We start from the raw sequence: 14,461 nt of genomic DNA, 5'->3' as shown, positions 1-14,461 counted from the left end.
CTGTACATACAGCATTAATGAATTCTATGCAATTAATAGAAAAAAGGGAAATTTATCTAAGAAAAAAATAATTAGTTAACAACTAAGCCCCCACAGCACATCATTAGAAAGACAAATATACAGCCAACTCTTCTCTCCAAAAGCAGAAGCAACAAGTCTCCTCCCTAGAAATCAAGAACCCAGTGTATATTAATAATTTGTATCTTTCTCATACACATCTTCTCTTTCTTCATTTTTTTTTTCCAGAGGGAAAGGAAAGACTACAAGCATTTCTGAGGACTGAAATCCCTCCTCTATTTTAAGGCAGAATTCAACTGTCAGAGTGAAAACGATTAAGCATCTCAAGACCATCATGACAAATTGCTCCTCTGCTGCTTTACAATGCAAGAGATCTTGCACAAAATGTTAAGTAAAGCAATAAGGTGGCATAAAATGGAACTTCATCATCAACTAAAGCTCTGCTTCACTTCCAACTCAGACTCAGCTCAGAGCAGTGATGTAGAGGTGTTACTCAGTGTAACAGGACAGGATCAAAACCCCCGCTGTTTCTGGCCAAGGGAATTATTCACAAGCAAGTCAACAAGAACAGTTGCTAGTTTAAGACTTCTATCTGCAGTGGGCACTTCAAGGATTAGACCCATCAGAGAGCATTTTCATGTTACAGGTAAACTCTCATGATCGTCCCCATTATATCAGAAGCAACAGAGAATAAACTAATGATTAAATAAAAAAGCCTTGTAATTACTGCATAGAATGATTGCTGTACTAGAGACGTGACGAATGCAGATTTCCACAAGAATGAAGCTTTCCCCCTACTTAACTATGCCTGAACTAAGCAAAAAGTTAAGTAAGCATTCTTGATTTACCTTTTTAGAAAAATCGTTCCAACTTAAACAGTCTCCTTCTTTCCACTGGGTGTGGTTTTGCCAAAAGGGAGACAAACCTCTCAAACTCAAGATTTCCTGCAAATGTGGACTGCCACTGACATTCTTTCAACTCTGTGATCCATACCACCCTCTCTGAGCAATCACTTCCTCCTCTCAGGAAACTAAATGAGAGGAAGCTCAATGTAAATCAGAAGTGCATGCCAGCATTCCCATCGCAGTCTAGCACAGCCGGGCATTTCAAGCACATTCTGGAAACGTATAGCCTTAATATATTCTTGTCACATGCTATGAGCCAAACTCTAAATCAAGAGGTTATTTTAATGCTAATGCAGATACTGATTTCTACTCAGAAAAAGTGGAAAGTATGGAACCAGCTTCTGCAGCTCAGAACAGCTCCTGTGGTTGAAACAGAGACAAACCCCATGATAATGGATAAAAAACCATGAACTCAGTATGTCTCACTAGCAAGATAAATACCAGTGGAAGAAACCGATAGTTGAGTGGTTGCCATCACAAATGGGTGTATAGCCTCAGGGAAACTAAAATTACAAATAGGCAGTTCAAGAGAAGTTATGGATGAAGACACATGGAAAGCCCTTCAGAAGTTACTGCTGAACATGGATAATAATCAGCCTGAGACATCTTAGTCTCAGGTCAATGATTAATATTTTTTATGCCTGAAAATGCCCTAAGCCATTCACATCTGAAGCTCTACCTACATGTTTCATATTCAGAGATTAAAAGGAAGACCAACCAACTTTCAACTTGACTTACTGCTGACAAAAAAAAAACTTTTTTCAAATTGAATTTATTTGTATCAGTATATACCATTTAAACTTACAAAAGCATTCATGTACACGTAAACAATGATACGTTCACACATGAGAATTTTGCAAAAGTCACAAGGTTTGTCCCAGATCAACCTAACAAACATTTTTCAAAGATACAAGTGAAAAATACAGGATGTTGCAAAACAAGCTCTTTTACTTTCTTAGATAAACAAACAGTGCTTGAGGCAGCTTCCTTACTGCCTTTGCTGCCAGAGCTCCTTAAACAAATAAAAGGTAATGTACATTCATTAATAACTACTGCATACAGAAGAGGAAATTAACAGAACGGTGATTAAAGATTAATTAGACACACCTATTCTTAAATGTCTTCAGATAATTGCAATTTTGTTTTGGTTTTGTTGTGGGTTTTGTGGGTTTGTTTGGTTTTTTTTAATCTCTTGCTGCTACTGTTTCCAATATTTATACTGGAAGAACGACTCACTTTAAAGGATGGTTTCAGCAAATATTACTTCCAAAATGGCCTCAGTATCTTTTAAGGTGCTACTCATTTAATAAAATAAGAAGCTACATATGAAACATGTTACACTTAAGGACAGGAAGGAAAATGAAAAAAGAAAACCCTACTCTTCCTTCACACTCCTAAGCTCCTAATAATTAACGGAGGGTATTTTGGTACACACATGCAACATTCGTTCCTTTGCACCTTCGCACTGCCAAGCATTATCACATCCCCAGCAGGGAGTAACAGAGTCTCCAGTCAAGAGAAGCACCAGCATTTAAACACACATTTTGCCTAAATCAAGTGACACCTTAAAAACCCCAGTTGCAGTGATATCTGAAACTGTGCCAATGAATATATTCCTACAAACACCATTTCTCTTTGATTAAAAAAAAAAAAAAACACGCACCACAAACAAAAAAGCTCCCCAAAAAATGAGCAACTTACATCTGACCGAGAGCCAAGCACTTGGGCAGAGCACCACATCCCTATCGTTTCCAGTCACTACCTTCTGCACATGGAGTCCCACGTTAGCCTAAGAACTCCATCCAACTTCTACTAAACCCTCAACCTTCACCTATCACTCACCATGCTGTTGACAGTCCCATAAGGCTAGATGTACACTCATGCCCTAAGAAATTTCAGAATGAAAGGTTATCACAAGCAGTAAGATTTCCAAGTGTTTAAGAAAAAAAAAAGAGTTGATGAGGCAAAAACTTCAATGCATAATTTCTGTTAGCTTAAACTCCTCTCTGTCCACACAGCCGCCTCTCATCTGTTTCGGATTATGAACTCTTCAGGTCAGAAATCCATCACCTTTACATTTTATACGAGTGCCATGCATATCTATAGTGCTACATAAATTACACGTTTCTTGGAACAATGTCTGGGCAGGGCCTTGCTTGCCTATGAGGCGTGAACCAGATGTTATGGAGCTCAATTCCACCATCAACTGGAAACAGGCCTCGGATCAAGAACAAGTAATAACTTCGTATTATGTATTACTCTCACAGAATAAATTAGGACAATAATATATAGAGCAAGGTCCACAAAGATCTTTTACATAAATAGTATGTAACACATCAGCAAACCAATCCATGTTTATTTCAGATTACCTGTCACTGAACTGCAGATTGGAAAGCTCTAGACAGAAAACTATCATGTTATTTATTTCTTGCTAAATTATTAGCAGCTTCCAGTGGATTTGAAAAAATCTACATTAGACTATATTATTTTTTATCCCCTTTGAAGCAGTACTTAAACTTAGAAATATTAGAAGAAAGTATGCCAAAGACTTCAGATTTTTTAAGTGACACTACCAAAAAACATCTATCTACTTTTCACTTTAATTCAGGAGCAGAGGAAGGGGCACTTCACTTGATTTTTCCTCACCATGACAGGCTAGAAATATTAGATTAACTTGCCCCTTGTAGTCAATAAATGGGGCTTATTCTGTAACTCCATCAGCAACTGCAGAACATAGGCCTGTTTCTGCTAAAATGCTCATTGAAATAATGCTTTTTGACATTTAAATTATTACTACACTTCTTAAGTTAAATGTTGATAGGACTAGTTCACATCCACTGAGCATCGGCTTGGTTAAGAAAACTCAAGAAAATAATACTGCTTGCTCGCATTTGAAGACCAGTAAAAGACTACTTAGTACCAAAACTTCGTATTAACTTAACTTGCCTTAAAAGTATGACAGATTCATTAGAGCATACTGTTATATAGTTTAACAATCCAGGCTGGGTCCCTCCTGACTTTGAGCCTAGCTCAGCAACCACATGAGCAACTTCTGTTCCTCCTGAGGGCAAGCTAATAAAGAACTGAGCGCTGTCCCCCGCTGACCAGCCACCAAGCAAGACCCAGCAGCCACTTACCGAGTCATCTGCAAGAAGTCAGCACTGTCTCACTCCCTCGTCCCTCTCTGTCTGCATGTCTTGACATACGGAAACCTCTTTTTTGGATCTTTGGCTTGCTACTTCTGTCATTTCAGCATCATTCTTTCACCTCACACGCCTCTTCCACCCAACAATAACTTAAGCATGTCGAGGGTAGAGTTTGTCAGAAATACTATACATGGCATTACTTCTGCAAATTACACCCTCAGTTCTTGATGTGCTCCTTAAATTATACGCTTCTCTTTCTTGTTCCACTCAAAAGCCTGTCAATACAGCCCTGAAGAAAGTATCATTTTCAAAACTGTTTTTAAAAAATGCATTTACTATAGCTTCAAATTTATATTAAGTTTCTGAAAGGATCTTGCTGCCTTAGTTTGCAATGTGTTTCTAATGCTACAAATCACTTTCTTCCTCACTACACAACCTGAAACATATGCAAAGACTCTTCATTTTACCTCCAGAATCTCTGCCTTATTCATTTCACATGAGAAAGGAAAAAGCTTAACCGTGATTAAAGGAAATTGCACAGACAGAGACGGTGAGTAAGCTATGAGCAACTGTCCAAAGATTTTTTTGAACAAAAGAAAACTAGCAAAGAAGATTGTTTCCATCTGTTTTTATTAGCTGTAGTATCGTGTGTATGTACTGAAGTAGAAACTTCAGTAATCTAAACTAAGAGTTGATGAGACTGTAAGAAGAGTGCCAGTCAAAATGAAGCAGCTTTAACCTACTGCAGCACCCACATTGTGTCTATGTAATAATTATGCACACATTTGACAAGATATTAATGCCAAAATTGCCACTACATCTATTATGAATGTGGATAAGTAGAGTACTCTTATGCACATACTTCAAGTTCTAGCACATTTCGCTTCTCTATTAAATTCAAATCATTATTTTTTGCTATTACACTAATAACTACATAATTGTAGGGCACATCATTAACTACAGTAAACAATCACGTATCCAAATACACGTCAATCAATCTCACACAAAGGAAACATTTGTCTACAGCTTGGAGAATTATAAGCAGATTTATACAAGTGTGAGAAAGCACCAGGTTGTAAAGTGAATGATGACCAGAATGAAGTATACGCTACTGTGGCTTAGCTTTGCTGCAGCAAATCAAAAAAGAACCCATGCATTTTGACAAAACTCTGAGGAAGCATTATTCACATATTCTCCTCTGCACACACTACTGTTAGTACAAGTTAAGTATAGTCATCACATTCAGAAAAGTAACTCTCATTGTCATTCTAGAGCAACGTAATCTTAAGACTCCCATAAAACACTTTCTAAACCACTTTCTCCTCACCAGCCTCCATCAAAGGCACTTGATAACCACGTGCAGGATAAAGTATTCTTTCACATCTAGAAAGCGACCTTTTGGAAGTACCACTTATAAATGTGAAGAAAATATGGAGAACACGGCAAGCTACTTGTTTAACAGACAGCCAGTCGAAAAGGAGTTTCATGGCTTTTCAGTACAGAGCATGAAAATTTACACTGTCTTCTCTACAGCACAAAGACAAAACAGCTCACCATTTTCATTGGCATTCTATATGCAGATCTCCATTAACGTAACTTTTAAATAACATTTTACACACTATCCTTGAAAAAACAAAATCAAACACCACAAACAAGTCGCTTTGCAAAAGTAATTTCAAAGTCATTACTCGACCATGTTTCTCTTTGTAGCTTAGCTGCTGCAGGACTATTTTTTCCAGTCCTTCCGTGCCTCTGTCTAACCACAAGCTTCATTGAATCACTCTGTGGATTGTACATTTCTTTCTTAAAAGGCCTCTGAGTTTCTCAACCAAATATTTACGCTTTCAACAATATCACAGACGGTTTCATGTCAGTTTTTCAATAACAGGATGTAGCATTTATCCATGGACATACAAACCTTAAGAACACCTCACAACATCTTTTTGATGAACCTCTTGCTATTAAGCAAAATTAACTTCCATAATGCATATTTTGACATTGTCAGTTACAGAATAATTAAGTTGTTGTGCATGCATGAGAGTAGCATACACCAAAACACATTTCCCATCACATTCCATGCACAGCTGATAGTCAGAAGACACATTAAATGACAAAAAGGTCTTTAAAAGATTTTTATGTGGAAACTGCACATTAAATTTAATTAGCTGATCTCATGAATGAGCAAAAGGCATAAATTTTCCTTTAGTCAATTGGTGTTATAGAATTAAAACACCTTTCTTACCTTCTGAAAAAAGTCTTCCCCACTTTTCCCTTTGCCCTCTGCAGCAGCTGTAAAACAAAAGCAGGATCTAGTTACTAAATACATAGGAGAAAACTTACAGGTTTACATATAGAAATTACCAATGAGTACATGCTACAGTGAAATTATAACTCCAGGTAATTTTGTCAACAACTAACTACTATCTGGAATAACCCTTTTGAAATCACTTGCTAAGATGGAGTCTAAGCAGATGCTCGTGTTTGCATACTAGAGCTATAGTATACCGATACATTATTTTAGTTGCAAAGTAAATACGGTCATTTAAGTCTAATGATTTATTCACATTGCATACTTTGCAATGCAATTCCACCAATAAGATGATCAAAAGAATGCTAGGAGAGCACAAGATTTGCTATATCAAGATTAAAAATTAGAACCAAAACAAGAATAAGCATTACGATAAGTCAGAATAATTTAAAAAATATTTTTCCTCTATTCTGCTATTTTTTTAAATTGAAGTGAAATACAGAGCTACTGCTATTTGGTTCACTGAGACTGTGAAAGCACCACAACAATCTAAATACTTACTACTGCTGTTAAACATTCCTTTCTCAATTGCTTGTTATCCAGTGAAATTTTGCAACATGAACTTTCCACCACCCAATGCTTATAAGCTACTATATTCAAAGCAGCTGAAAACCAAAAGGCAACCCTAGATACTTCCACTAGAAATGGTGCCCTTGTGCAAACCAGAGGCACGAGCACATTTGAACATGTGACAACAATGTTCAAGAAAGATGATGCAAAGCTAAAAGCAGCACTGAACATGGCTACCAGTAGGGCTTGGCAGTGGTGGGCAAAGCAGCACTTGTTACACAGTGAGAAACTAAGAGATGTTAACTCTCTTTGACTAGGAAATCAAAAGCTGAAAGGTGAAAATCTTGACTTTGAAAAGAGTAACACCATCAGAAAACACTCTTCACACCAATCCCGTCTGGAGAAGAGACAACAGAGAACATTGCCCTTCCCCTCACATCCACCACACAACTCTGGTCGTGTCAATTGACCCAGTGCAAGAAGCTAAGAACAGCTGAAGGGGGTCCCAGGACCTCGGCTTCAGTGAGGGTGAGCAGGTAAGACAGGCATCGCCAGAGGTACGTGGGCCAGCACACAGAAACGCCCCTTGTACTCTAGGGCTGTACTGGTCACTCTGGGACATTCAAATTTACATAAAAGGCAACGCTGACAAAGGAAAGAGCTAATAACAACTAAATACATGTAGGCTGTAAACAAAGTATAGAGCCTTCAGAGCACTCTTCAAAAACAGCACAGCCAACACCAGAACGGCAGGACAAAACACCATTGTAGAACACAACTTGGAAGCATACAAGAAGCAATCATATAATTCAGTGATTTCAAGAGCCAGACCTGGATTAGGGCCTGGATTATCTCCCGTATGTACTTAAACCAATATCTGTATATTTAGTTAACGTAAATGATTGCACTTAAAATGATACAACTGTTTGCACACAGCTTATGTTCTAGTTTATCCGTGTTGCGACCCAAGACCTCGCAACCAATTCAAAACACAATACGACAAGCTAATTATGAAGAGGATAATTTCCTTTTCCTTGGAGAAAGGGATGCCTGCAAACAGAACCCCAAGTGCAAGAAAAGTTTCCTGAATGGTACTGGACTGCTGAAAAACTCATCGTCATTGCGATTTTAATGTATTTCTCACGTACAAAACAGACCTCTAGCTCACAACATCACCCTGGCTTCAAAACTCTGTTTCAGGTACTTAATTCTCCCCACTCTTCCGATTACACAAGCAATTCCAAACCCTTAAGTTAACATTAATTCAGGTAACACAACCTAAAAACAAATGCAATCAAGCAGATACAAGCTAGAGGCATGAGATGGCTTTTTCTGCCTCAGAGGAAGGAATGCCACTACACCTGAAACAGGCTTCTCAAAATATCAGTAACACCACTTAAATGCCATGGAGAAAGCACACACTACAAAGTTTTACCTAACACAGTTCAGAAGTTTGTGTTATTTAACTCAAGCGTGGTCAGCGCCCAGGCAGTGAATGAAGCCTGTCAAGCAGTCACCATGCTGTAGAGCAATGCCAGTCCATGCAATTCCACATGCCTGAGAAGAAAACAAAGCCCTCCTCACCCTTAAAATCCACAAGTGCCTCGAAGAGAAGCATAAACGGGTGCACATTTCACCAGAACAAGGGGTTCCAGAAGCAGAGAAAACAATCAGTTTTTCAGATTTACAACCTACAGATAGTAGCAGCAAAACAACTTTCTTTTGACAGCAGCCACTTCATAGATGCTTGTTGTTTTACAAGTCCTCCATTAACTCAGAAACAGCTAATAATGCACTTTTGGGAAATGAGTACCACCACACTACTTCAAGTGAAACATGGGACCAACATGATTTTCACCAGAGGGTATGGGAGATAAACTGGAGATGAGACCACGGCAGATGCAAGGCTGAAGATGCAGTTTTGAGAATAGACAGATTTTGTTCCAGCTGCAAATACACAATTTCTAAATTGAATACAAACAAGAGATGGCTTAGATAATAGCAGTGACGCCCTGCAGGGCATTTAAACAATGCTGACAAAGCGTATTCCAAGCTTTTTGTTGTAAGTTTATTTTTAAGCTGAATCATTCTGGTGACCTGATTTACAGCTTGGCCCCACCACAAACTGTATGGCACAACAGATGGTCTCCAACCATTTATAACCCATTTGTCAAGTCTCATGATACCCACAAAAAGGCAGGAAAGACTGTATGATGCTTTTTGGAAAAGATACCGAAGTTTAAGGTCTCTATACCTTCAAAGCAGTTCTTCACATAATTAAAACCATACTGCAATATAGTAGTATTTTGTCACTTCATGCCCATGATGCAGCAGTGTTTAATGGATGAAGAGGGATGTCTCTGATCATTTTTCATACAGAATACTTCTTGTATATTAAGGCGATCTAGTCACTACCATCTCCATAATGCACCGAATTAAAAAAGCAGCTCAGAACTGCAGCTTATAGTATGGCGTTACACTTCGGATAGTATCTTTCGCTATAAAAAGCAAATGCCTAAAATTTCAAGATAAACTACGTGAAGCAATACATCACGTTTCCTTTTAGGTTAGCTGTTCTCCAGCTATTTCCTCCTTTTGCCATCCCTCCTCTTGGTATAGCTCTTTGTATCAATTATATTGTTTACTGTTTTATTTTAGTTAGCTTCCTACAATTTGCTTTCGTATTTCTAAGAAGAGAAATTAGTTATGAATAATTAAATTTCACCAGCAGTTAATGATTTTTGGGATGCTACCCACAATTACAGACATTTTAATATACATTTACCTCCAAACTAAGTACCTATGTTTCAGAAAGTTTCCAACATGTGTGCAAAACATTTACTATTCACGTGAAATTGTCTTGAAGCCCTTCTTCCTCTCCAAAACAGGCAAAGACACTTCCAGCACTTCTTAAAACAGCAAGAGCAGCCAAACACAAGGGGAAATTTATCCATTGCTTTCATAACTTAAAGTCTAAACAGATTTTGTTCAAGCAACAAGACAAAACCAGCATGTTTTGCAGGGAAATGAGCAAGAGAAGCATTCCAGAGCCATGAAATTTATGCACAAGTCATTAAAAGTAGAAAACATCTACAGCCTTCACTACAACGAGCTGCAATTCCGTAAGTCATTGAGGTTTACCTCAGATCAGATAAACTGAGATAAAAGCAAGTGTTAATTTGTGTTTAGGAAAAAAAAGTCTGCTAGGTCATTGCATCCTAAACTCAACTTCTTTGTAAACAAATCTTGAGACCATTAACTCTGACTCTCAAAATAAACCTCTTCCTTGAAATATCTATTGAGAAGCTCCCAAGATTTACATCTGACAGATGTACGCCTGTAGATTATTTTAGTAATCTTACTAGTATTCATTAAAACTTGAATATGAAACCAAGCTTTCTTGAAAAAAAAAAAACGAAACAAAAAAACTGTAAAATTGCAAGTTCTCAAACACTCAAGAGAACAAGCCTTTTCTGAGAGGCAAAGGGAGCCAGCAGCGCCATGCCTGCACTGCATGGAAGGAACAACGTCGTGCATCTGAGCATTAAATTTGAAATAAGCTTTCAGATTTTAATAGACAAAGTTTCTCATCTTCTGACTTGGCAAACAGAATTAATGATTCCAAACCAGCATATCAGCAACAAATAACCTTAAGAAGTGACACTAATGCCTACACTTTACGATCATTAATCCCGATTTAGGAAATAGTACAATTATTTAATGACTTGCTAGATTCCACTTCAAATAATGGTTAAAAACACTTTTAGAGTTTTCTTCCTACAGTTGCAGGTCACTAGTGCCCCACTATCCTCAGTTGTTGTGAGAATTTTTTTAAAATACAAGTCCAGGTAGTTATTTGTGGCAGACAGAGAGACTTCTGTTTCACAAGAACACTTTCAGCCACCAAAAGAAATCACCTTTCCTGCTCACTTCCACCTTATGCTGCTCTCCTTTGTTTGATGGCACGGCTTTCTGTGCAGCGATGGCAGGGACCAGGTCTAGCTTCAGACTTGCTATAAAAAGTAGCATTTACTGGAATAGCCCCCCTGGTCCTACTTAGCTGTGAAGGGCAGAAGGAGGAGATCTTCAGGGCTCACGTAGCCAGCAGCTCTGGCATATGCCAGCTGAAGGTGTTTAGGCAACCACAGCTTCAATAAGCAGAAGCAGACAAAATTATCTTTTTTTAAGTCTTCTGCAGAACCACAGGCTCCTCGCTCCTCTGCCAGCAGGACCGGGCACCACAAACATGACCCAAGTAGAAGCGCAATTAGCTTTCTAACAGCATGTTTTACAGCAAAAGTGTGACCAAGCCAATGAAAGTACTCCTTGAACTCAACTAGATGTGTCCAATGAAAATTGCTGAACAGTGTCTCTAATGAGAAATAGGGAAGCACCAGTGCTTTGGCAGGATTTCTAGCTGAGCTCTAGAAAGCCATGCCTGGTTACTCACCTTGAGAAACCACTCCACACTTCTGCCAATGGTCCCTGTCCCCAGAGTAGACTTGAGAGAAGCCACAAATGGTAATTAATACAGTGTACTGACTAATATATTGATTTCTGCCAATCTCTGCGACTCAGAAAACACTGTTTTCTTAGAAATAGTATTTATTTTATGATATTGAATAATCACTTCACTACCGTCACAAAAAAGTAGGATTTTTTTTTTTTTTTTACACAAAATGGTAACATTGGTTTCAGAAATACAGACGAAAGGCTATGTAAATGTGCATAATAAGCATTTTATATTTTAAGCTGTACTCTGTTTATTATAATTTCTTCCATACCATGAAATATTTTATATCAGGTTTTTGCTTTTCAAGATATATTGGATTGCTGAAGTTCCATCCAATACAAATATAAAACAGTTGAAACAGGTGTTAACTATTATCGTACTCATGAAGTACACCACTTGTCTACTTAATCACCAAATCATAAAAAAGCCTAATTGTAATTTCTTCTAAGTTCACATGGAAAAATGAATTTGAACTTTTACTTCAAATGTTATTTTAATTATAAAAAAAAAGTTACAATACAGGCCATATTTTACAGGGACTGAACCCAAGATACACTGATTAAGTCAAGTTTTGTTTAAATGAATTATTGCAACTTTGTGCTGATCTTGCACATTAGCTTTGTGCCTCATCTTCTAAACTCTTGAAATTGTTATTGGAAACACAATGTACTATGTTTGCGGATTCGCTTTTACATTGATTAGTACTAAAACTACTTCTTCTATTTGCATTGAAAGACTACATTTGTAAGACACATAAAAGCATGTTCTGCTCTTCAGGTTTCAGCTATGATGAAACAAAATCATTCCTTGCATCAAAGTACTCTAAGAGGAGAGATAACTAGATATTATTTTAATTTAGCAAGACGAATCAACTTAACAAGATTTCAAGAAACCGTAGAACAAAATACCTGAAGGTAAGTAATTGGTTATCCTTTCTTATCCACTCAATGAGAAAGAGTTCCTAACACTTACGTTAAGATTGTCCTCAAGTTAATTAGATTTGATTTTTTCTAAGACTGCCATACAAACATCCTAGCTACATAGCCAGGTTGTTTTTTACTTAATATATATATATATATATTTTTTTTTTAAGTGAAATGGATTGTTATTCATATTGAAAGCCTGAGCTATTTCTCAGAAGTTACCACGCTGGTTATCATGCCCCAACCAAAAACTTTTTTCATTGAACCAGAAACCACCTGACAAAAGATTGTGTTTTCCTGTGCACAAAGTCAGACACTAACCCATACATAATCTGAAAGCTTGCTTATATCAAGCCAAGATAAAGAATTCCACCCCACAGGCCACAGAGTTAAGCCAAATTGCTGAGAATATGCCTTCAGGAACAAAAAGATAGAGCACACATTGTTAAAGAAAAATAATCCGATCTTAAACTGAATTTGTTGAAATCCAAACAAAACAATTTTCCATTTTTCTTGTAATTACAAAGCTAGTCTTACTTTCAGTTTTCAGCTTAGAAACTAAGCAGCTAAATAGAGAGGCAATACAACTAAAACAAAAGGGTCTGGCAAAAAGTGTAACAAGGCCTAAACAAACAAGAAATCTGCATAACAATCAACCTTGAATACTATTTTTCTAATAGCTTTTTATTAACACAACAATTACATATCCTTCTCACTTTGTTATTTATTATAATAAACTTCATGAAGTAACCTGTAACACATCAATCTCAGTATTTTAGGGTCTCAAGTGCTTCATAAACATGACCAAGTTTTCCAGAGTCAGTAAATGAAAATCAGACATTTAAATTTTCTTAAATTCATATATAAAGCAACCTTTAGGTTTTGAGGATGCTTACCATAGACAGGTCAGAGTAAAGCTACAAAGTCAACTGCAGGTATCAAAAAAGGGGGGTACGCAAAGAAAGACAATAAAATAAAAACTAAACTAAAACTAATAAAACTAAACAAAACATAAAATACTCAGGAAGTTACTGGCCACTCAACAACCAAGAAAACTAAGAAAAATGTGCCTATGCATATACCATGCTGACAAATTTATCAAGTCAGGACCTACATGATATCTGGAATATCACAAAAACTACCCAATGTCTACATATTCTGTGACAAAAGTACTCTTCGACTGAAGGTGAAAATAAGACTGTCACGTTTTATTAATAAGTTGCAGGGGTAGTGGGCAGAAATACTCAAAACCAATGTAGACAAAAAGATATCTATGAGACAAACTTAAAATGTTTATATGGGAGCATTCTTCCTCTGGTAGAGCAGCCAAAAGAAGAATTGGAAGAATTTCAGCATGCTCAGTAAATGACAATAAATAGACTGTTAAATATCTGGACATTTTTGGGTGGGTTCCACTGTTCTCCTTCTGTTAGGACAGCACTAAGCTACCCATAAAGAGGCCAGATGTGCTATAACTTCTGACAGACATAACTAATTCTGGGAAAAAAAAGACGGAGTATAGGATACTTTTACCCTGCTGTTGAAATACAGTGCCTATGAGCCTCCTGGAAGTTCAGTGTCTATGGCCTCTGTTTGGACTACTTGCTAACTGGATGAGGTTTCTTGGATCATGGCCTACATCATCTGAATGTGCGTGTAAACACAGACAGGTAAGATATTCATACTCTTCATTCTGCCCTTAAGCCCGCATTTACTCTCAGATACAGAATCATGAAGACTATACAGGCATATACACTTATTAGAATATTTACTTCTCAATAACCTTTTTTCCCCTCAGCACAATATATTAAAATTAAGATTGTTGGTAATTTACTTAAAACATCCTACAACCAAAATTCAGTGTTTCATTCTTCATTTATGATGAATAAGAACAACAATGCAGAGAAAAACGGAAAGCTTAAATACAAACTATGCTTACTTCCACTGCCTCTGCATACATTGCCAAGAGAAAATGTGAGAGAAAAAAACATATATACTCTAAAGACTACAACAACATTGATTTTTAACAAGTATTCCTAGAAATTTGGTCCTAGTTTCCTTCAGGACTCCATGGATTTGATGATTAACAGCATGTGGGGGGAGAACAACTGAGTTACACTGAAGGCTACTTGCCTTGT

General features: G+C 37.2%; 1 protein-coding gene across 1 annotated transcript in view; it reads right to left on the bottom strand.

Moving 5' to 3' along the window:
* BICC1 (BicC family RNA binding protein 1) overlaps nucleotides 1–14,461 on the bottom strand; it is a 108,416-nt gene that overhangs the window by 65,307 nt on the left and 28,648 nt on the right. The window contains exon 2 of the mRNA XM_086616751.1: nucleotides 6,312–6,358. Within this exon, the coding sequence (XP_086472877.1) occupies nucleotides 6,312–6,358 (47 nt within the window). The remainder of the gene's footprint in view (nucleotides 1–6,311; nucleotides 6,359–14,461) is intronic.

This window comes from Tauraco erythrolophus, chromosome 9, assembly GCF_009769465.1.
Source record: "Tauraco erythrolophus isolate bTauEry1 chromosome 9, bTauEry1.pri, whole genome shotgun sequence".
In the NCBI taxonomy this organism is placed as follows: domain Eukaryota; kingdom Metazoa; phylum Chordata; class Aves; order Musophagiformes; family Musophagidae; genus Tauraco; species Tauraco erythrolophus.
This window is presented reverse-complemented; position numbering and strand designations above follow the sequence as displayed.